Genomic DNA, 23082 nt, shown 5'->3' with positions numbered 1-23082 from the left:
AGAAGGTACCTATGCCCACTTCCCCGCAATCCTCAATTTGTCAATGTGTCACATGATCAACCGAAACGAGTATTGGAGCATTGATTTAATTAATTTATGTTATATCCCCACGGGCCTGGCAACAGCCGACTCTGCGAACTCTGGCCAGGATGCCGGGCAGTTGGCGTGTCCTGCTGGCCTCCTACAGCATGGCATGTTCAACAGGTTGGCCAGCTTCCGTGGAGCGTAGAGCGCAGAGCTTTTATGCGGGAAAAGCTCAGCCGAGCCGAACGCAGCACACTCATGAATGAAAAGCAGACGGACGCGGACTCGGCTGCCATCAGCTTCAGTTTCAGTGTCAGTGGTTGCCTCTGGTTCTGGTTCTGGTTCTGTGCTTCTGTTTTCAGTTTCCGGAGCTCTCATTGCGCCGCCAACCGGGCTAGCGAACGTACACGTCGCGGACTCCTCCGTCGAGACTCCAAGCAATTAGGATAGAACGAAATCGTCTCGAGATCCCTAGCGCGGCTCCATTCAAACCGAAAAGGGACAGCCGTCACATTTGATTTGAATTTTAATTCAATAAAAAAGTGCAAAAGTAACAAAAAAAAAAAAAGTAATAATAATCGTAAAAAAAGGATATCGCAGCAGGCAGCAACAAATGTAAATGCCTGTCATTTCGAGTCCTCCCCCGTATCTGTGTGTTCCTCCGCTGTGCGGTGTTCTGTGAATTCGCGAGGCGTAAAAAATATTCAAATTTCATGTTGAAATTACTGCACGCATTCTTAAATAATCCAATGCCAACACAAGTGTGCAAAAAGTAAGCAGACTCGACTCAAAAGGCGACGCCAAGCGTTTGCTAATAGGATTACGCATCACCTCCCCAGCTGACAGAGTCCAGGATTAGCACGATCCACGCGGAGCGGAGTGGAGCACCCAGACCACAAGAGTACTGCACAGGATAGAAAAGGTACAGCCGACGGGCAACAGGCTGTAATCACAATTATTGAGCTTCAGTACGCCACACCACACGGCGTATGCGTGATTTTCATGCCCATTCCGATATTGATATCGGTGTGCCTAATTGTTAACTACAGCCATAGGACACACACAGAGCGGCGAATTAATAACGAACTTGGTGCCATATTAATTGGCATCCACGGGGGAGCAGGAGACATGTTTTTGGTGGTGCAGCGAGTGGTGGGGTGCTTCAAGAGGAGCAGTAAACTCCATAAATATCGCATTTTATTAAACAAAGCCCGAATCCATTTGCGTTATTGCCTTTACGTGCACGAATGTTAATTGAAGTCACCTCACCTTTTCGGGATGGTGCCAGGTCCACCTATCCACCCGTACCCACCCCAGCCACTCATAGCCCCCATAATCCCTCCCCTCCATGCTGAAGCCCCCACTTGGCCCCGCAACACTTATCATCATGACAGCAAAACCACCAAAACAGATTAGATAAGTCGATGGTTGCGGAATGATTAGCGCACAAAGGGGCTTTGCTTGTGGATGCGTGTATGTGGGGATTTGGTTGCGAATATGGATGTGGAGGTGGAGTTGGATGTGGAGGTGCCTCTGCAGGATGGGCACTTGTATGCGGGAATGAATATTCATAATGAGGCGCCAGTTACACATTTCCCGTCGAAGCATGAAAAGCAAATTACGCACAAAATAATTGACATTAGCATATTTTGTGCATCCCGTACATTAAGTGTATCTGTGGGCGCGTGTACATCCTGTTTTAGAACATTTCTTTCAACTTGGTTTTTTATTTTACTCCTCCTTTCGCACTCCCCCATCGTTTTGATTGAACTTGAAATGCTCCCCTGCCGCAGCCACATGGCGTATACGTGATGCGTCTGAGAGGATTAAACTCAGCTAGCTGGCGAATGGCAAACAGGGGGTGTATACTATAACATACCAAGTGTTCGAAGTGGGAGCACCGCTCCTATACATACATATTGAATAAACATTTTTTTTTCTTTGTGCTCTGTGGGAAGTTCCTTTTCTAATTGATCCCCCCAGTTGACAGGCGGAAATGGACAGAAGAGGGCCGCAGCGAAATTTGTTTTCAATATGGACATGTGTTTACTTATTTAGGACTCTTGGTCCCTTTTATCCTCGTCTCCGGCCACTCGGACAATCATAATCCTCCGCCAAGGGAGTGGGAGTGGGAGTGGGAGTGGGAGTGGCGGCGCTCACGATTCCATGGGGCGTAAACTTCACACGTTTCCCCAGTTTCGCTTTACTCGCCCCCATGGTGCCACTAAATCATTTCAAATAAGACACATCGTTGCAGAGGGAGAAATGGTTCGAATTTTGCTTAAAAATTTTGGAATTTTTGATGGTATTATCAACAAATAACGCAATTCCTAATAGCACATTTATGACTGTTGCATTTAATAGAAAGAACATAATTAAATATTTATTGTTTCCAACTGAGCTTAAATGAAGTGCAAACTAAAGTATCTTGACGTAATTAAAATATCCACATGATTTATATTCATAACTTTCGAAATTGGCCTAATGACCTATTATGTGATAAAATTCGAGCTCAATCTGTTTTGATTACAATTAATTTGGTTGTAAAAGACCTTAATGCTTTTTTTCATGTACACACACAGTAGGCGAAATTTATGGCTCGTTAGCAATTTATCCCGAGGGGTCGGAGATCGAGGAAAATTATGCCAGGAGCAGAACGAAAAGTTTGTCTAATTTTGAAGTTGCTGCCAATGCGGTTGCGGTTGCCTTTGAGGTTCGTGGGTTAATTGCCAAGATATTTCGCTGCAGGACGAGATCCCCTTTTCCTGCCACTTTCGATTGCCACGCAGCAGCGAAAGGAAGATGCAAACAGGCAAACAGGCAAACTGGCTTTCCAGCCACATTTTATCAAAGTCAATTCTTATCTGCACGAAAAATGTTTGCAGCTGAAGTTGATAAATGGATTTACTTTGATTTCATGGCTAAAAATCGATGCAGCCCGACTGTGGAGCTGCCACGCTTTGAAGTACTTGTGCTATTTGAATCTATTGAAGCCCGGAGAAAATTCGAGACAATGGACCCAACTGGCGGTCAAAGACTCGGAGACACACCCGAACCACTCTGACTCATCGCAGGATGAGCCAGCCAAGTGGTGCTGGCCAAAAACCAAAATTGCACTTAAAATTGAATGCTTGGAGGAGGAGCGTGCAACTCGCAGATAATCTATGACATAAAATCACGCGACAGTAAGCGCTGCTTAATGCCAGACAAAGGAGAAGGACAAAGGATGAAGTGCAGCTTGTGTATGTCCATTCGGATAGATACCTTCTTTGTGGCAGCCACTCGACTGGAAATTACATAAAAAATTTCGCATTGCCACTTCGTGTTTGCGCTCGTTTTGATTTTCAGCCATTGCATTTGCATTTGCATTTGCAAATTCATTCGCAGTCGCGTTTTCTTTTCCATTTCCATATACAGTGCCAAAAGCCCCATTCGATTTCTTTCTTTTTTTCGTGAGTCACAGCTGCATTTAAGCCACAAATGTTGAAATTTTTATCTCATCTGGCAGCTTGTATTTATCATTTGCGCATCATTAGCTCGCCTTTAAAGGGGATTCATTTTATTAATTTGCCATGCGAGAACTTTCTCTACTTGGACAGCTGCTGCTATCCCTTGCATCCTTGGAGCTCCTCAATTAACACCAGACGATGTGCCACGAGTTGGTCTACGGAATTTAGCTTGATTTGGATTTGGAAGTGGCTTCGATTTAAGTTGCCATTTTCTACGAAACAAATTTAAGTTTTTCCTAGGAAAACAGCTGGATTATTAGAGACACACGTTTTATTTATCCTGAAATCCTTAGAGCGTTTATTTGGAAAATGTTCAATTTAAAATAGGAAGCACTTTAATATTTTATAAAATATAGCTATATTTACATTTACTTTTTACTTTTTCAATTTGTGCTCTTTTCAACGTCATAAACATAATTAAGCAAGGGTTTCTCCTACAACTCCTACAATTTATGTGAGCTGAGTACAGACCAAATTAATGTTGCCAATTCACACTTTGCGCAACTAATTCAAAAAGTTACCCATATTGAATGGGCTTCCCGAAGGGCCAAAGTTTTCCAGAAAAGAACGCAGTATTTAAAATGTTTAAAACCTTAAGCATTTACTGCTCCTCTGATTACCTGCGGATAAAGTTTTATGCACCAAACCGTTTTCCAGCCAACCCTACATCCTTGCCTCTTACCAAATCCTCGTGTTGCAACTCCTACTCATGAGCAACGAGCGGGAGGCGTCCATTGAAAAATTTCTGTTGCCTATCTCGAGGGGCACTGTTGGAATTGGGAACCGCAGCCAGTGTGTTTCGTAAGCCAACAATTTTGCATTTAATTGCTTAATTGCTGCAGCACGGCAGACATCCCAGAGGCACAGGATCCTCCTCCCTTTCCTCCCATTGCTCCGTTTCCTGGCCACTAAGCGGCTGGCATTTATGTTAAGGTCTCTCCAAGTGTTTTATGGCCGTGCAGAAAGAAACATTTATGACTGCTCCGGTCCCCGGAGGTGCTGCCTTGGGCCTGTCGGAGCTGTCGGAGCTGGAGTGGGCGTGGCCAGAGCACAATTGCCGCCAAGTGGGCGTTTAGGCACTGGGGCCACAAACAACTTAAATTCTCGGCCGGATATGAGTGCAAAAGTTTAACTCCCTCCGCCTCCTCCTTGCAGCATCCTCCTGTTCCACCTCGTCCGCTCTTCATGGTGCTGATGGTGGTGATGGGCTCGTGCCTAGCGTAGCTGCATTCCATCCCAAGTCCAGACGTCGCTCCAAGCCAGCTATGTGGACGTACATGATGGCTGCCGCCCGCGGAGATCGGGTCAACACGATGATGTCCAACCGGCGACGCCCCGAAACCGAGTCCCCCAAATATGGCTACAAGTAAGTTGGCTTCCACTCGGAGAGCTCTGACTTATCTCAAAATTACAGATTTTTACTTTCAAAGTAGTAATTATAATTAGCATTACTACATTATAAGAACCTATGTGGTTAGCATGCTTCAACATTTAGAAAAGAAACTAGTCAAAAATACTTATAGGAACTACTTTGGTTCAATAATTGTGATAATAGTGAATCAAAATATTTCCTTTAACGTTCTGTTAATTTATTTACTATTCATTGATTCCCTTTCTGGAATAAAGTAAGCTTTTACTATTGCAACACGGAATTGCACCTAATTTCACTCGTCACTTAACCACCAGCCTCTCCAACCGTCCCATGTACCGCACCACCCGATTGGTGGGCCCCGCCTCCTCGGCGCCCGCCCAACTGCAGCTGCCCTGCGGCTCCCATCAGGCTACGATGGGCGCGGCGCCGCCGCCGCTGGAGGAGATTAGTGGGGGTCTGTTCGCACCCTTCGCGCCCACGGCGACCATAACGGTGGAGCAGGCGGCCACCTCGATTCCAATGGCAGTGGATGGCGAGGTCCACCACCTGCACTATCCGCGTCGCAGTTGGCAACGGAAATATCGCCAGGGGATTCAGCGCCGGCCAGGTGGAGGAGCCGAGGAGGATGAGGACGAGGAGGACCACGACGACGACGATGAGGATGACGAGGATGAGGATGAGCTCGGTGCTTCTGTTTGCGAGGATAACCCGGAGGAGGCCATTGCACACACTGACCACGGGCAGCAAAAACAGCACTACCAGCCAAGTGCCAGCGATTCCAGTTATGTGGAAAATGGCAGGAAGCTGATACAGGTGAGTTGCTAAACTATAACTACCTTACTTATCAGCAGATGAGTTCATTTAGTCAAGGGTGACTGCACCTCGGATATGACTCTACACTTTTTAAAAGCCATATCTTATTACTGTGAAAAGAAGTATTATTTTGCAACAATATATGAGTAGCTAGGAAAAAGTTAATTAATAAATAAATAACACGATAGTGGCACGGCTGCAAATCAATTTGCCTGCGCGGCCAGCGTGGCGTATGCGTAATTTGATACAAATTGTATACGTTTGCCGATAAACTATGGCCCATAACTGATACATTATGCTCTGGCTCTGTATCGGTGGCAATTCACGCTGTCCCCAGGCAGCAGTTCAATTATATGGAAATGAAATTAAGTAATTGCTTTAATTGATTGACGCCCCAGTCCTCTGGAGGGGGAATTGGCCCAGTTTTTCCAAGCTGCGGGCCCTGGAAACTCCGCATTGTCTGCATAGCTCCCCGCAGACTTGCCAAGCCATTCCAAGCCATTCCAAGCCATTCTATTCCGCTCCAGACCAGACAAATGCAAATGAACTGGGCGGACCTTCATAAACTTGACCTTGCCGTAAATTGCGTTTTAATTACTTCCTCTATTGTCACGTAGCCGAGGCATCGCCCCAATAAACCCTTGGGCCACCCAGCTGAATGAATGCCATTTTTGGCTACCCGCAGAAATTTTTATTAGCACGTGTCAATCGACTTGAAATACTCACGAAAAAAAAGAGAAGTGAGGCATAAAAGGCTATGGGGTGCTTTTTATGGAGTTGGGGTATTCAATTGTGGTCTAAAAACAGTGGGGTGATGAGATTTGAATGGTTTCATTTAGCGAAGTTCATTGTTCTTCTTAATTATTTCGAAGTATACTTTCTCATTTTTAAAACATTTCACTACCTACGACGATATATTTAATTAATTAAATTTAGTCCATTAAGAAGTGTCATCCTAAAATATGATATAATATAATATATTAATGCTGGCTGCGCTGGGATTAAATAATGAATGCGACAAAACAAAGTATTTAGTAGATAAAGTTGCTTTAGACTTAGGAAGCCCCGAAAATATATTTATTAAAATGAAGGCATTATCTCAATCAAGCTGTCACAACAGAAAATATTATTAGAGCAGCTTTATGCAAATTCCTTATAGGCATCTCCACTTTCCACTTTGAAATGCAAAGATTTTGGAACAACAAGCAGCTGAGCTGGTGTCCTTTGACTTCCGTATCTTTAATCTGCAACCGGCCCCATCTCGCCTTTCAAATCAACTCGCTTAAGTTTGCTGCACTTCTCGCTTCCCCTGCAATCCTCATCCTCATCAGCCAGTTGGAGATCTCTCATGTCCTGTCGGGGATAATTGCATTACTTAGGTTTCCTTATAAAAAGCAAAGAGAGAACGAGACCAGACTTATTCCGACCCGCAGGGCTATAAATAAGTGAGTGTGTATTTCGGTCAGGGGAGTTGGGTGCCTAGTCGGCATGGGGTGGACTCATCCACCCACTCCATCGACAGTTGGCCAGCTGGCGGATTCAGCAGGATACAGCAGAATACAGCAGGATGTGGCTATGGCTGTGTCTGGACATTGGGGCGAATCCAGGGGAAGCGGAGCGCCAAGGGCGACAACCAATTTGATAGATAAGAGACTCGAACTCGAGAGTTCCTTTCGCCTCCGCTCAAAGTGAATGAAACGGAGGGCAAAAAGCAGCAACACCGCACTGTTTCAATGTCATTTCATAAATGGCCACAGCAATACCAATACCAGTGCCGAGAGAAAAACGCAATGAAATAAATACAAACGCAAGGCCCTCAAAAAGCCCCCAAGCCCCCACCCCCAAAAGTGCCCTCCATTTCCCGGACTTTTCCACTTTCATTCCATGCCCGCATATCGTTGTGGTTGACAATGTCGATGGCGATGGCGATGGCGTCCAAATATTGGCTTGGTCGGTTGTTGTTAATGCTTTTGAGGTGTGTTCCAAGTGTTTGTCCAGCAGCAGTGGTACAAAAAGCAGCGCAAACAGCACAAACAGCTGAGGAAAAGCTAAGGGAAACCCCAAACTGCTGGCATTGTCATTATATAAACGTCCATTACTCAAAAATTGGGCTGGGAATGGGATGGGGGAGGGGTGGTAAGACTTTATAGAATTGGCATTGAAAATATGGCAGGTCTCGTGCCAATCCAAAATAGTTACAAGTCCTCGAGTTGAACAGCCCCGCCGGAAAAGCGATGTGTATCCTTGTCAGCTGGTCCGTCCGGTCATTCAGTCATCCAGTCCTGCCATTAAACCGATTAATGAACTCTATTTGCCTGGCCGTACCTGCGTGCGTACACTGTGCGAAATGGCGCAGCGCGTAGGCAAAAAAGACCAAGTAGTGTATCTAGTTCAAATACATAAACTATTGTCTGTATACTCAAATGAATACTCCTTAAAATGCATTTGATTACTAAAATATGGAAATGAATGAGTAAATGCTAAACACTTAAACATGCAAAATATATTTATGTATGGTTAGAGAAGTATGAGAAGCAGCATTAATGATGAAATAAGTGACTATAAGCGACACTTAATTAGGCCACGCTTTTTCTGCCAGTGTCGATGTTGGCTCGATTGTCTTTGTTGCTGTGCAATTTGAGAAGGCGGCAGGACACTCAACACGATGATGATGGCAATCGGAGAAAGTGCGGGCAGGACGGGAAAGGAGAAAGTCAGGGAAACGGGGGCGGGGTCTCGATGGAGAACGGAGAAAGCAGAAAGGAGAAAGGAGCGAGAACAAACAGCGAAAGTGCGGTTTGTCTGCGGACTTTTCGCTTAGTCAAATTTTTTTGCGCCATCGGCAGTTGGGAAAAAAACGCGTTCGCAGGCGGCAGCTTAGCTCGCAGGCAGTAACTTTGCAATAAATAAATTTAGTAAGGACAACGAACAGAAACAATGCTGAGCTCGTCAACTAATGCGTTCGGTAAACAATCGAAAACAGGGCTTAAAAATTGAGGCGGCAATAACAAAAAACAATCAAAAAGACAAAAAATAAAAGGCACTGGCAACTGCAAACAACAACGACAACTGGATTTCCATGTTGATAAGGGTCACTCCCATGATTCCCATGTAGCTTTTGAGGCCAAAACACAACAATCAGGACATCGGATTACACATTTTAGGCAGCATTAGTCAGTTTATTAAACGGACCTTGTTGTCATTTGGACTCCCGATAAACATCCAGCTTATGGTCATCGCCATCCAATCTGCGCCGCAATTTGCATAATTTCCCACGTTCCCATCGAAATCGCAATCAATATAAACAAATATACAACTAGCGGCTGTATCTACAACAGTCTAGTGATAAAGTGCACGAGTTCCGAAAAAGAAAGGGGTTAAAACCTGTGAATCCTTCCAGTGATAAGATATCTTTTAGCTATTATTCATCCCAACCAAAGCGTATTGAATTTCAACCATTTTCTCACCGGAAATAATTCCAAATCGTTGGCTTTTAGTTCAGTACAAAGAACACTAACTATTGGGGTTCATAAGAACAAGCATAAGTTAATCAGAAATTTGATATCAGAAAGCATTTGTTGAGAGAACTTAAGGTATGGGTACTGGGTATCTTTCTATGTGATATAGTGGTTTAAGTCAATCAGAAAGCCCATTAAATTTTCCTTCAAAAGCAGCTCCTAAACGAGCTTCATTTTACAACTCTCTTAGCTTGATTTCCTCAATTACGGGCCAGCTATTTGGCCGTTTCTAACTCGGTTTTTATGGTGCAACGCCTTGGCTTGGCAGTGTTCATATGGGCCGAGCATAAAACGCCAAGGCGCGTGTCATAAACGTTTGATTTGCTTAGCGTGGAGCTGCAGCTACCTGGTCAGGTGTAAATGCCAGTGGAATGGGAGATTTCGGCCTAACGGACTTGCAATTATGGAAATTTATTGTGAGTTCCACGCGACCATGCCACATGAATGCCAATCAGGGCGATGGTTGGATGATAATGCCAATGCTGCTTCGCTGGGTCAGTGTTTCGAATTCAAGTACAACCGAAGTGTACAAAATTAAATAAATATATACAGAAATACCCCGAAAAGCCGCTCGAATTTTGTGCATAACCTTGCAATTGGCGAATCGCAATCTGATGATAAAGATGATGATGATGATGATGAGCTCATTGAAAATCAAAACTATCGACTGACTAGCTGGCAGGAAAACTAAGCGATCTAACGCAGCGGCTATCCGTCAGATTAATTGCAATTAATTTATGGCCAACGTAGGAGCAATGCGTCGCCTTTCAGCCTAATTGAAACCGCGTTGCCACGGCCAATTAAAAAGCATTTAGACGAAAACGACAAGCGCCGGCCGGCATCATCAATCTTGTCGATTCACTTGCCACTTGCCGCTTGCCGCTTGCCACTGGATGGCTTCGTGGCACAGCTGAAGGACCAAAGTCACTTGAGATTTCAACTTCATCCGAGGCGTCGACGGTGCAAGTTAATTAATTAAAACGCGGCAGCGCGATGAGCGGCGATGCAAATTAAGAAAATTGCAAAACAGCATTCCGAATTGAATTGACAACGCCAGCTAGCAAACAAGCCACACGCTTTTTACTACTGTGCGGTACAGTGGGACTTCTGTAACGCAAACTAAACAACTTGAAGAAGCGTATTTCATTTGATCTATAGCTTGTTCCTTAAAAATAACAGATAGCCATTAGTGTGAAAAGTAATTAGACTAATTGAAAGCTAACAGTTCGCGTTGCGCAGGTTCCACTGTGGTTTATTGTGTATGGAAGTCGTGGTTTGGTCAGTGGCGACTGCGTCGCCGGCGTCGCTGCTTCGCCTTGGCCAAGTCGTGTGTTTTGGCGGCAGTTATCAGTGTGGGCAGTGTGAACAGTTCGAAAGGTCCGCTCGACGCAACGCAGCGCATGCGCGCCGCTCTTGACCAAAAACTAACCGTTATTGCCGCCCGTTATTGTTATTGCCGCAGGCCCAAATTGGAAGTTCTAAGGTGCAAGTGGGACGGCAATTTTCGCCAGTTGAACGAGAGCAAAGAGCGATTCGATCTGTATGCGACATTTCAAAGTCAAAGCCATGGTGCAGTCGCTGGATATATCCGCCATAACGGGACAGCAAGCAGATGCGGTAAATCCACCTTCTCACGAACACACGCACACACACACTCACACATGCACGGAATAGGTGACCTTCGAACCTACTTACACACACGCACGCAGCGGGGGGCGTGGCATTGCATTGTCATTTGCCATTCGCCATTCGCCGCTCAACGAGGCGTATGCGTCATATTTTTCCCGTTCATCCCCCGCTCTTCCCGCTTTTCTCGAACTAAAGATGGCTTAATGGATTAACCGCTGCCGGCAACTGATAAGCGTTTATTAGACTGTCAAGCACACGCCCTTTATGCACAGAAAGTGGGTGGGAAACTGGAGCGCAGGAATCTTGGAACGTTTAGACCAGCTACACTCCTGGGGAGCATTTGCGTTTTATCTGATGAGTCCTTCAATGCGATCAGTAGTCCTTTAAACACGAGAGCACCAATGAATATTGAAGCACTTTATTGCACAAACCAGAGAAATGTTATAATTTTTATGCACTTTGCTTGTTTTTATGGTTTTTAAGTACCGCTGAAGGAATGTTAAATTACAACTTAAGGTAGTAACTAGAGTTTTAGTGCTGATTTCTTGCGAATAAGCACTAGAGTGCTTACCATTTTCGTTAATTTCTTAGCAGACAGCATGAAATCTGTACTTTATTGGTTTTCCATTTGGCTTTAAATACTTCTGCCGCGTCATTCCGCTGGCAGACATAACATAACAAAATTTAAGCACCAAACTTGGAAGCTGACCAAGTTTTAATGTGGTTAGAGGGAGAAGAGCCAGAAAAATGAGATACCCATAACCCGAGCACTAAAACGCTTCAATTAGCGAACGTTCGGCGAAACTTTTCCCAAAGCGAAACTTACGCCAAAACGTCACACCCTTGAGCCACACACGGGTACACAGAGAGAATTGCTGGCTAATGTGCAAATGGTAATGTCTCAAAATAGAGAAGATACTTCGCATATATCCATTCTGAGAATATTTAATTTCCTAAACATCAAGCGTAAATTCTTTCAATTAACTATTTATTTCTGAAACACTTTTTCCCTGTGCAGGAGCCAAGTAAACGGGGCAAACCCTCCGCTTTAAGACGCACTCTGCAGGCACTGCGCCAGCGTCTGACTAAAAGGAATCGCCCCAAGCCGCCGGACTGGTTCCTCGAGAAGTTCTCCAACACCACCAACACGGACAAGATTGGCAAGGGTTGTCCGGCGATGGAGGATGCGGCGCTCTCCAGCGAAATTCGGGGCTCCAGTGTCCTGTGCAACCGACTCTCCGTCGATCCCACCCTGCAGTCCCATTACAGAGTGAGTGGCCCCCAGCACAAATATAAACTTGCCACTTTACCATGCTTGATTCCACCTTATGGGTCTTATTACTATAAATGAGAAAGTTGGAGTACAAACAAAATCATTTACAGACATTACCAATTATTTGCTAATAATGGATAAAATAGCTTGGGCACAATATAATTAAATTTTAAGACATGTTCTTTAAGAAAGTAAAGGCTTACAGCTGGACTGTAGAACAAACTTAAATTAGCTTTATATTTGCCTAAATGTATGCAACGAAATATTTTCTACCTACAAACTCCTTCTCTAGCCGTCTTAATTGGTAGCTTGCAGTCTATAGGCTCATTAATTGCTAATTTAAATCATTATTGAATTACTATAAATGCATAAATGTAATCATTATATTTGACTGTGTACATTATTTCAGTGGCTGGCCATCGTTTCACTGGCAGTGCTTTACAACATCATCTTCGTGGTGGGACGTGCGGTCTTCTGGGAGATCAATAAGAGTGCACCTGCCGTGTGGTACACACTGGACTACCTGTGCGACTTCATCTATCTGCTGGATACGCTCGTCCACATGCACGAGGGTGAGCCACTGACATCCACATCCACATCCGCATCCCTCCTCCCCGCTACACGTTCCCCTTTGGGGGATCTAGATTTTACCTATGCAAATGAGACCCGCAGTAAGCCGCCTTCAGACAATAGCAAGCTATGCTGTCGACAAAGCCATTTGGCACGCATGCGAGTCCCATTTCTGTCCATGATTCCACAAACACACACACACACACACACTCACATATGCAGGCGAGTCCTGTGAGCTCTGGATTGTGGGTGTGGTCGGGCTGCCAAATGCAGGGGATAAGCCAACCTTGACATTTTGTACAATAACGAACGCTCTGGTACCGCTTAGTTTCAAATGCTACTCCAGCAGGGTGTTCCTCATCTCAGCAGGGGAATGTGACAGGATGAAGGATATATGGGGATTTATTACATGATGGTACGAGGAGTTGAAGCTAGTTGTCCTAAACTTTTGCGGGCTGTATCAAAGTAACTTTGCCAACTGAAATCAATACAAGCGAATCATCAGAAGATTATATCGCTGATTTCTGACAGTTCTATACAGTAATTTATGTTTTCAAACAAAACGTAGATAATCTCAAGCTGGTGATAGCTTAGGGCGCACGATTTCCCAGGGTACTACTGTGCCGTTTAAAATCGAGAGAGCAATAAAAAACAGTCGCCACATGGCGCTGCCAAAAGCCACGAGTGAGACAAAGCCGGAGTCACCACACGGAGCAAATCTCTAGGTCACCTCACAGCCACAGAACTATGTAAATCCCATTGTTTCCGCTCTCATGCTCCGCAGGATTTCTGGACCAGGGTCTCCTCGTGCGAGACGCCTTTCGACTGCGCCGGCACTACTTCCACACCAAGGGCTGGTACCTGGACGTGCTGTCCATGCTGCCCACGGACTTGGCCTACATCTGGTGGCCACCGGAGACCTGCTCCAGCCTGTACCTTCCGTGTCCCGTCATAGTGCGTCTGAATCGGCTGCTCAGGATCAATCGGCTGTGGGAGTGGTTCGATCGAACGGAGACGGCCACGGGATATCCGAATGCCTTCCGCATCTGCAAGGTGGTGCTGGCCATCCTGGTGCTTATCCACTGGAATGCCTGCATGTACTTCGCCATCAGCTACGAAATCGGATTCAGCTCGGACTCGTGGGTGTATAACCTGAATGGAACGCGGAACAACACGCTGCAGCGGCAGTACATCTATAGTTTCTACTGGTCCACACTAACACTGACCACCATTGGCGAGACGCCCACGCCGGAGAACGATGTGGAGTATCTGTTCGTGGTGGCCGATTTCCTGGCCGGAGTCCTAATCTTCGCCACCATTGTGGGTGAGTAGTCATCAGTGAGTGGGTCATTACTGGGTTGATAACCGAGAAAATCCCTTTCGGGCTCCCTCGGTTTGCTCGTGTTTACGCAAAAATTTCGCCTGATCGTTTAATTGGTTCCAGAGTGACATCTGTGACATCAATGGGTATTAATTTACAGCCACGCACGTCAAGGACCCACACGTACACCCCCGACCTTCGCCACCACCGACCCACCGACCCACATTATTCATTACGCCTTCAGTTGTGTCCTCCTCGGTGGTTCCATGCCATTTTGTTTTGTTTTGCCGGGTTGATTTGTAGCCGTCGCCATCTCCCGCCCATTCCCATTCCCACTCCCATTTTTTTTTTTTTTTTGGCAAACGTGCCTTTTTATCATTTTTGTCGTCCTCCTTATCGCCGCCATTACCGTTCCCCGAATGGGCGGCGGTGTCAAGGAGTAAGGCACATTCCCGCATTCCCAGCAGCTGCCAGACTCCCAGATCCCCATCATTTGACTGCCTCATCCTCGACCTCGCTCTGCAAACAAATTTACTTACTGTGATGAATGCCGAGTTCGTTTGGACAGGACAATTTGACGGGCACACTCGAAGAAATGGATTAATATTACCAGGAAATTAGGCGGGAAATCTCCAAAGCGAAGGATCATGGATCCTCATGAGCTAATATACCTACAAGTGTTTGAGCAGATATGTATATTACATAGAGACTGGGTTTCAATAGTGGTGTTGGTTAAATGTATAATTAGAGGAATCATACTTATTGATTTGAAATCAACTATTCAGACTTTATATTTTAGATTCGCAACTTCTTTAGAACCTTTAAATTGCATTTCATTTTTGCTGTCCTAAGTAAAGCTGTTCATAACAGACGATTTGCATTTAATAGCTCCGTATGGTACTCATTATTAATTATTCCTGTCAAACATTTATGGAAGAGAAAAATGTGACTCGATTCATTAGGTCCTGAAAGTCTACAAAGTTAGATTTAAATTATTCCTGCGTTAATTCCCAGCTAAGGATTTGTTTTTCGCTGAGTGCCTGAGGCATCTCCGACATTTCGGCGAACTGTGCATGTGTGTGTGTTTGACTCCGGCACCGGAAGTGCCGCCATTAGTCGCCTTTGTGCCACGTTATCCGCACGCCGGAATCCATGACTAAAGCATCGGCCAGCTTCGGTTTCACTGCGCCCCAAGTGGGCGGGCGAACCGGTTATGAAATGGCCAAGATGAATTGCTGCCGCTCCACTTCTTCATTAACCAAGTTTCCGCAACCCACTTTGCCCATTTCCAGGTAACATTGGCTCCATGATCTCCAACATGAATGTGGCCCGCGTGGAGTTCCAGAACCGCATGGACGGGGTCAAGCAGTACATGGCCTTCCGGCGCGTGGGTCACGAGCTGGAGGCCCGGGTGATCCGGTGGTTCGCCTACACCTGGTCGCAAAGTGGGGCTCTGGACGAGGAGCGGGTGCTGGCCGCCTTGCCGGACAAGCTGAAGGCGGAGATAGCCATCCAGGTGCACATGGACACGCTCAAGCAGGTGCGCATCTTCCATGACACGGAACCGGGTCTTCTGGAGGCGTTGGTGCTGAAGCTCAAGCTGCAGGTCTTCAGTCCGGGCGACTACATCTGCCGCAAGGGTGACGTGGGCAAGGAGATGTACATCGTGAAGCGGGGCAAGCTGTCCGTCGTCGGGGATGATGGCATCACCGTGCTGGCCACCTTGGGGGCCGGATCCGTGTTCGGCGAGGTTTCCGTGCTCGAGATTGCGGGCAATCGGACGGGCAATCGGCGCACCGCCAACGTGAGATCCCTGGGCTACTCGGATCTCTTCTGTCTGGCCAAAAGGGATTTGTGGGAGACCCTGTCCGACTATCCGGAGGCCAGATCCACGCTCACTCAGCGAGGATGCCAGCTGCTGCGCAAGGATGGCTTACTGGATGAGCAAATATTCGCCGGTCAGTTCAATTTGTAAAATGAATCATCAAATATTACGTATACGTCATGTTGTACACATTGTAGACGGGATTTTGTCTGTTTACCCTGCACTTCTATTATTTGAATTATAATTTTAAAATAGCAAAATTACACTTAATATTTCAAATTCAACATAAGCTTAATTATATTTATATGTATATTTAACTAGAAGATAGATTAAATGCCTACCGATTTCGCTTCCAGATTCCCAGAGGGTGCACGACAGCATCGAGGGCGGCATCGAGAAGCTGGAGCTCTCGGTGGAGAACCTCAACATGCGGCTGGCCCGCCTCCTGGCAGAGTACACGGCCAGCCAGGCCAAGATCAAGCAGCGCCTGGCCAAGCTGGAGATGAAGTGAGTATCTATGGGCATGCCATACCACCTAGGACTTACCCCCCATCCTTGAACCCCCACCCCTGCTTCCAGTGGCGGCCCTGGCACGTGGCGACTGGAGTGTGAGCCCCAAACTCGGGCTCGCAGCGGACGCCTCTATTCGCTGCAGCCCAAGCGGCGCCCACGTTCGCGACCCGACGCGACTGCCAAGAGCAGCGATGCTGCCAAGCAGAACACGCTCTAAGTCGCCGGAAAACCCGCTGGAAAAGGCTCGGAACCTCCTCAGTAGCCTCCCCAGCAGCCTGCCCCTCAGCCGTCGCCACTTCATATCTACAGCCGAGGCCGGAAAATAGTGATAAATGCATTAAACTTGCAGGAGTTGTCTGGGCGGGGAGCTAACCCTTTTTGGCCCGCAGCCAGCAGTTTTTTGGGCTACAAAAGCGGGTAAATCAATTTTTAATTTTTACAATTAGTCTCTAGAGCTGAGGATAAAAGGGGGTGTAGAGTAGTGCGCGGGGGTTGTTTGTTGCGAACTTTATAAATGAAATTTGTTAAATGATTCAAAACTGAATGTGCCTCAAAAGTGTGTGCGTGTGTAAGAGTAAACTGGGTAGATTGGGCACCAGCCCACTGACCCATCTGGATTATCCCCAACCACGATTCAGTGTACATAAGTTAAGCATAGTCCAATTTTACACACCTAGGCTAGGATGATTTTTACACACACCGAACCTTGGATTTGGCGCACCAAGCAACAAACAGACAGATCGCGATGAGGAACATTTCACATTAACTGACCAAGAACCGAAGGACATTGCTGAAATAATTAAAACGGGCGGGGGTGATGCACACAAATCGAATTCGAAGAAAGAAAATGTTAACAACCAAGCTTCCAAAGCTTCCAAACCAAACGCAAAACAATGGAAACAAATGCAACAAAACAAATGAAATGTATTTTTATATTAGTCCTAGACATTGAGTGTACGATGTATTGTCTATGTGTAAGTAAATCCAAAGCTAACGCAACAGAATAAACGAGAACCGAGTCAAATTATTCGTAGCACTTATGTCAGCGAAACTCGCATCCGCCGCAAGTCTTGCCCCATTTCTTTTTTCCAGGCGGCACATTAATGCAAATCGCCCACAGCCTCCGGCCACGCGTGTTTTTCCAAAGGATTCTCTTCGCAGGATTCTTTTTACTGGCTCTAATGACATCTTCGAAATGGGAACCGTGTTCGCTCGGCACCAGCAACAAAGTCAATAAGTGCAGACGCATTGGGGAGAATGACAGCGACACGCGTTGGCTTTTTAGGTGCGATTCTCCTTCTTTGTGCGTACAACGCGGCGTATGAGCAATGCCAGTGCCAGTGCTAAAAAGGTAAAATGGGGTAGCGGAGCTGTTACCTGGCTGAGGGTGCCGATTCTACACAGAGAAGTATGCGCAATACTAAAATATTACAGGTTGCATAGTCAACCTAATTATTTATTTTAATAAATTATATGTTTAGTGCACTTAATTAGAGTGCATGAGCAAAGTTTAAATGGCTGGGAGACCTAATTCAGTGTGAAGTAAACTAATTTTCCCACTGTGTACGGCACACGGAACCATGTGGAGCCATGTGGAACCCCAAAACGGTCGCATCATGCCGTAAGTGCAGTAAAAAATCAATTTTGACAAAATGTTGAAAAACACACTCAAAGCCTTACAAAAAATGGAAATAAGTGTAGGCGAAGTTTGGCCCCTGGTGAAAATCTCTTGGGCGGTGGGAAAGGGGGGCGTGGCACGTGAACGGAACCGATTGCGCGGGTGAGGGGGGCTGGCGGGGGGTGTCGGAAAATGACTGACAATAAAATGTTGACGCAGCCAACGAGCATTATGGATACAGGGTGCTCGAAGGCGATTGGATTAAGTCGACAAGTCCGCGGGTGGGTGGCTCAAGTGGCCCCACTCCAAGTACTCCATTTCACAATAGCACTGGGGATACCTGCTGTTCGCTGCTGGTCCTTATTGGAGGCGGGAGACCCATATATGGCTTAAGCTGATTGATGCCGAGGGTTTTTCAATTCACACATCACACACCTGCGTAAAATAAATCCTAATGTGTGTGGCCTGATGCTGATGTTGGTTGGTTTAAGTTTATGGAAACGAGTAGGTGAGCAGTTTCACTTCAAGGATGGTCGCATTACAAAAATAATGATAGCAGTGTCAAAACCTATTCGTTGTCTAAAGTATTTCGATTTATTCATCATCGCTTTTGGAAAAGCGTCTCTAGAGTTACATAGTGAATAGGGTCATGTCAGAGACAGCCCCGAAACCAAGTGATATGCAATCACTGCGCTGTTTGCACTGCATGAAGGTGATCCGATGCTCCCGCTACGATACCAGTGAGCTGGTGCGCCACATCGAGCAGGATCACCCGGACGTATACGCAGTGACCACGGATAAAATCAAGAATCTGCACAAGCTGGCCGCGGATCACGGCATCAGTGAGGAGCGCCTCTCAAAGATTAGCAAGATGACGGGTCTGTCCGAGTCCCAAATGGCTGAAGAGGCAGAGAAATGTGAGTTACTCTCCTCGATTTCCCGACACCTTAATTTCTTTACACTTCCCTGGATAGATATGGCCAAAAAGAAGAGATCCAGTCGTAGTGGTGGGTCTGCCGCCGGTGACCCTGCTGTCGGCAGTGAAGCCTCCTCCAAGACGGACAAGCCCAGCTGCCCGTGTCCATGTCCACGCCCAGTAGATAAGTCGACGGCACATCGGAGGAGCTGCTATCGGGCCTCCATCGAGCGCTGGGCTCCGGCGGAGGGGCGCATCTTCTGTCCGTGCTGTGCGACCAGCAGGCGCCCGCTGATCAAGGCCGCCACGGAGATCTCGAACAATGGATGCTGTGCCGCCTGGGCAGTCGCCTGCTGGCCCTTGTGCTTCCTGCCCTGCCTGATGTCCTCGGACAACAAGGAGTACCTGTACTGCTCCAACTGCCGCTCCTTTCTGGGCATCTACGATCGCGAGAATAGCTGTGTGCAGCCCAGCAAGGAGTTTATGTCCTGCAGCAAGTCGGTCACGCCGCCGCCCAAATGTCCGCTCCAACCACCAACTGAAAATCTCTGAAAGGACTGAGTGCACGTCGTAATGATTAAATTGGTTGTGTATACGTTTGGCCAAGTTTTTAAATAAATACAAGTTGTTCAATAATAGCATCAATATCTTAATGTGTGTGGCTTTTATGTTAAATTAAACGGGCATCCAACTTTACATTAAAATAGCCGAAAGTTTTATAATATCTCCTAAAAAGCGAATCAAATTGAGGAGCTGCCGCCAAATTCAAACCATTTAGCCGAGGCACGAACCAGCGCAACATGCATTAATATCGACCGCTCATTTTGTTAATCGAAGCTTTCGTCGGCGCAACATCTGGCAACGCTTGCCTCTTCCTCTTGCTTTTGCGCCGAGAAGCTTCCTTAAACTGTTTTTGTATTTGTTTGGCGTAAGGTGGATTGAATTGATTGTTTATAATGAATCTGGAGGACATTTCGGTGGTAATTAAGCTGTTCGAAGACAACGCGCACAAGCTTAAAGTGAATCTACACTCCTACCAAACCCAAGTGCAGCAAATTGGAGCGGAGCTCACAAGAAGATGGACGCATGCAGATCGGCTGGACAGGAGTCTCATCTCACTGCATGATCACTTGGTGGGCAGTCTCAGCGAAGTTAATGCGCATGTAATGAAGCTGAATCTGCAACTATTCCTTAACCGACAATCAGTAAAGCTGGGAGAAGATGAAAATCCCGTGAAATCCATCGATAATCAAGATTCGTCGATTCACTCTGGTTTAGAAGCGAACGAAGAGGCGGGCTGTGCCGAAACGGATGGGCAGTCCTCGGAGCCGGTCTCCGTTGAATCCTGTGCTGAAGAGTCTTCGATGGAGATGCCCGTCGATCTGTCTGTACGCGTGGTCGTGCAGGAAGCCTCTTCAACAAAACAGCTCGACGAGATTTCAGTGGTCAATACATGCCTCTCAGAAGAGTGTCTGCCGCCTTTAGCAGTTTCCGATGAAAAATGCAATAACAGGAAACCACAAATAGACGAGATCACTGTGCCCTTGAAGCCTTTCCACGAAGAGTGTAAGGCTCGCAGTCCCCAGCCTTCAATAGCTTATTCGCAAAATGGTGCCCAGCCTATCGAAAGTGATTCCTCCCAACTCCGAATAGAAGAGATCCCAGTGACCTTCAAGGGTGTCCCGGAAACTTCAGAGACCAACAATCCAGTGCCTCCTGAATTCTCCGCTACAGAAACTTTTGGCAATGAGTCCTTTCAGGTTGCAACACAAGAAACTCAAACGAATAGCGCAGATGTCTGCAACAAAATCTCCAGGAACTCCACCAACTTGCCCACCAGCTTGCTGCTTGATAATGCTACTCTAGATCCTACTTCGGCCACCGAAAAAGTTCGCCAGCTACCAAAAACTCCAAGGAACCGATCCCTACTGCCTCCCAAAGGCGGCACTGAAACAACCAGCTTTGGTATCTACAACGCAATCTTGAAAAACATGGCTGCATTTCCAGCTAATACTGTAGTTTCTGCCGCCTTGGTACACGTGAACTTAGAGGATAATTGCGTCTATGTGGCTAAATGGGGTAGCAGTTCTAAGAGGATTCAGGAGTTGCTCCAGAGACAACTCTCACTGCAGGAGTTGGAACAGCTGCCCGACTACGGAGACATTTTTGCAGTCAACGACGGGACTAACAACATTATTACTCGCATTACCATCAACTCCAGTTCTGCGTGCGGAGGATATGATGCCTACCTTATCGACTATGGCGAGCACATTCACCTTGACGGTAACGAAACAATATTCCAACTGCCGGACGACATCAAACGGTTGCCGGCGGAGGCCATTAGATGCGATTTAACCAACTGTGATATCGCCCATATGAGCCGCTTTCTCTACCAGTTTATTACGATTCGAGTCCTTGAAAACAATGGCACTAAACTCGTGGTGGAACCGGTCAATGACAGCATAAGCAAACCCATAGATACACCCGGCACTAAATATCCTGCTGGAATAAACGAGGAAGACATGGCTATGCTGAATGAAATCGGCGAGAGCACCAGTGATCCTCTAAAGGCAGTTCTAGGCTTTCATCCCACGGACGAGCAACGCATTTGCCGGCACTACGATCCCAAGCTGAATGGCTGCTTTAAGGGTAAGTTATAGTAATCCACACATAAAGAAGGTGGATTATAGCATATATACATCGAATTAAGTGCATTTTGAAATTTAGGTATACAAAGGAAGTACTTTGTTTATTTTTAGGTAACAGTTGTCGTTTGGCACATGAGCCCTTTGCTCCTGATGGCGCCACCAAGGATGTGGAGGTAGTTGGAGCTCTTCCAGAGACTATTTTTGATACACCAGTGCCTCATGAAGTGGGTACCACTGCCCGCATCCTGATCACCTTCATTAATGGCCCCACCGAGGTTTTCGCACAGTTTTTGGACGGATCTGCTCCATTGGTGTGGGACAGGAAGGATGTGCCAGAGGGCAAACGGATTTTCAAGTCCAAGCCGCGTCTTCTGGACATTGTACTTGCTCTCTACAGTGATGGTTGCTTCTATCGCGCCCAGATAATCGATGAATTCGATAGTGAGTACAAGATCTTCTATGTGGATTACGGCAACACAGAGTTCGTGCCCCTGAGATGCTTGGCTCCATGCGAATACGTGGACAGCTTGAAGCCCCACCGCAGCGTTAGTTGTCACATGGAGGGAGTCGTAAGGTCAACATATCTGACACAGCAAAAGACAATCGAATGCATCGAATACCTTAAGAGTAAGCTACTAAACACGGAGATGGATGTGTTGCTGGTAGGGCGTCTACCTGATGGCTTCCTGATTCGCTTCCTGGCCGAGTGGGCAGCTTTGCCGCAACAGCTGGTGAAACGTGACTACGCCCAGCTCAGCAGTGCAACTCGGCGTGTGTCTATTGATAATGCAGACGATAATGTTATTAAATTTTAATGTCATTAGGAGAAAATTTGAATCTTTTCGGTTACAAATTATAACGACTGCATAAGCATCGCCTAACAACATTTCTTTTTGGAATCGCCACATATCGTTTTATCTGAAACGATATTTTAGGTTACCAACAATATTAGTTCTTAGTTCTATTTGTAAGCTTTTCATTTCTGAAGATGTAATATTTTGACCCATTAACATGACAGTGTTTATATTTCTTTCGAAGGACTCTTACTAATTTTGAATTAGCACTACTTCGCAGCGTACCAAGTAAACTGGCTGTGTTCCAACATGTTATCCACATGTCATGTGGCTTGATTAATGTGCTGTCTTGGGGCTGGTTCAATTATGAGCGCGGAACAGCAATCGGCAAATGACAAACACAAAACTGTCTCGGAACTAAAACAATAATAATAATTGCCTTTAATGTGCAAAAGCAAAAAATCAAGGGACACCGTTTTGGACTTGGAAGCGCGGATCTGTCGGTGGGGTGCTAATAGATTATGCCGCAACGATTAGAGAGGCAATAAATACCACCTGGCCGGGATCCCATGCGTGTTTGCTTCGCGGACGCATATGTGGACTGCGATGACGACAGGTCCTCCTTGTGTCCTCCATTGTGCTGGTGTTGACAATTTAAACGATTCGGCCAAAAGGGTAATGGGCCTGGCCAAGGGTCACTTTGGGGCACAGTTCGTCGGGGATGTACTCCAGATCACAA

The 23082-nt window shown here is 46.3% G+C and overlaps 3 protein-coding genes across 4 annotated transcripts; all 3 read left to right on the top strand.

The window, feature by feature from the left end:
• The first annotated feature begins 297 nt into the window (after positions 1 to 297).
• On the top strand, positions 298 to 17376 carry LOC6548650 (cyclic nucleotide-gated cation channel subunit A). Of its 2 annotated transcripts, XM_026980471.1 has the most exons (9): positions 298 to 946; positions 4689 to 4899; positions 5220 to 5718; positions 11884 to 12135; positions 12548 to 12710; positions 13493 to 14032; positions 15322 to 15987; positions 16211 to 16361; positions 16434 to 17376. In XM_026980471.1, exons 2-9 carry the CDS (start codon positions 4799 to 4801, stop codon positions 16582 to 16584), a joined length of 2523 nt encoding a protein of 840 aa, XP_026836272.1. In that variant the 5' UTR covers positions 298 to 946; positions 4689 to 4798; the 3' UTR covers positions 16585 to 17376. The 2 variants fall into 2 exon arrangements, with proteins under 2 accessions (XP_026836272.1, XP_001975390.1); XM_001975354.3 differs by lacking the exons at positions 298 to 946; positions 4689 to 4899; positions 5220 to 5718 and adding an exon at positions 10586 to 10853.
• Positions 17377 to 18518: 1142 nt separating this feature from the next.
• LOC6548651 lies at positions 18519 to 19535 on the top strand. The gene is made up of 2 exons (XM_001975355.3): positions 18519 to 18902; positions 18960 to 19535. Exons 1-2 carry the CDS (start codon positions 18635 to 18637, stop codon positions 19451 to 19453), a joined length of 762 nt encoding a protein of 253 aa, XP_001975391.1. The 5' UTR covers positions 18519 to 18634; the 3' UTR covers positions 19454 to 19535.
• A 239-nt stretch (positions 19536 to 19774) lies between these two features.
• On the top strand, positions 19775 to 22364 carry LOC6548652. Its single transcript, XM_026980215.1, has 2 exons — positions 19775 to 21550; positions 21661 to 22364. The coding sequence occupies exons 1-2, from the start codon at positions 19858 to 19860 to the stop codon at positions 22362 to 22364; spliced, it is 2397 nt and encodes a 798-aa protein (XP_026836016.1). The 5' UTR covers positions 19775 to 19857.
• Positions 22365 to 23082: the final 718 nt, after the last annotated feature.

Source organism: Drosophila erecta, unplaced genomic scaffold (assembly GCF_003286155.1).
Source record: "Drosophila erecta strain 14021-0224.00,06,07 unplaced genomic scaffold, DereRS2 tig00000092-arrow-pilon, whole genome shotgun sequence".
In the NCBI taxonomy this organism is placed as follows: domain Eukaryota; kingdom Metazoa; phylum Arthropoda; class Insecta; order Diptera; family Drosophilidae; genus Drosophila; species Drosophila erecta.
This window is presented reverse-complemented; position numbering and strand designations above follow the sequence as displayed.

Excerpts from the sequence above, each read along its gene's own strand:
- LOC6548650 (XM_026980471.1), top strand. The coding sequence starts at position 4,799 with ATGTGGACGTACATGATGGCTGCCGCCCGCGGAGATCGGGTCAACACG. Across the intron at positions 5,719-11,883 it reads ATGGCAGGAAGCTGATACAG|GAGCCAAGTAAACGGGGCAA; the intron begins GTGAGTTGCTAA and ends TTCCCTGTGCAG. Across the intron at positions 12,711-13,492 it reads GCTCGTCCACATGCACGAGG|GATTTCTGGACCAGGGTCTC; the intron begins GTGAGCCACTGA and ends CATGCTCCGCAG.
- LOC6548651 (XM_001975355.3), top strand. The coding sequence starts at position 18,635 with ATGTCAGAGACAGCCCCGAAACCAAGTGATATGCAATCACTGCGCTGT. Across the intron at positions 18,903-18,959 it reads GGCTGAAGAGGCAGAGAAAT|ATATGGCCAAAAAGAAGAGA; the intron begins GTGAGTTACTCT and ends TTCCCTGGATAG.
- LOC6548652 (XM_026980215.1), top strand. The coding sequence starts at position 19,858 with ATGAATCTGGAGGACATTTCGGTGGTAATTAAGCTGTTCGAAGACAAC. Across the intron at positions 21,551-21,660 it reads GCTGAATGGCTGCTTTAAGG|GTAACAGTTGTCGTTTGGCA; the intron begins GTAAGTTATAGT and ends GTTTATTTTTAG.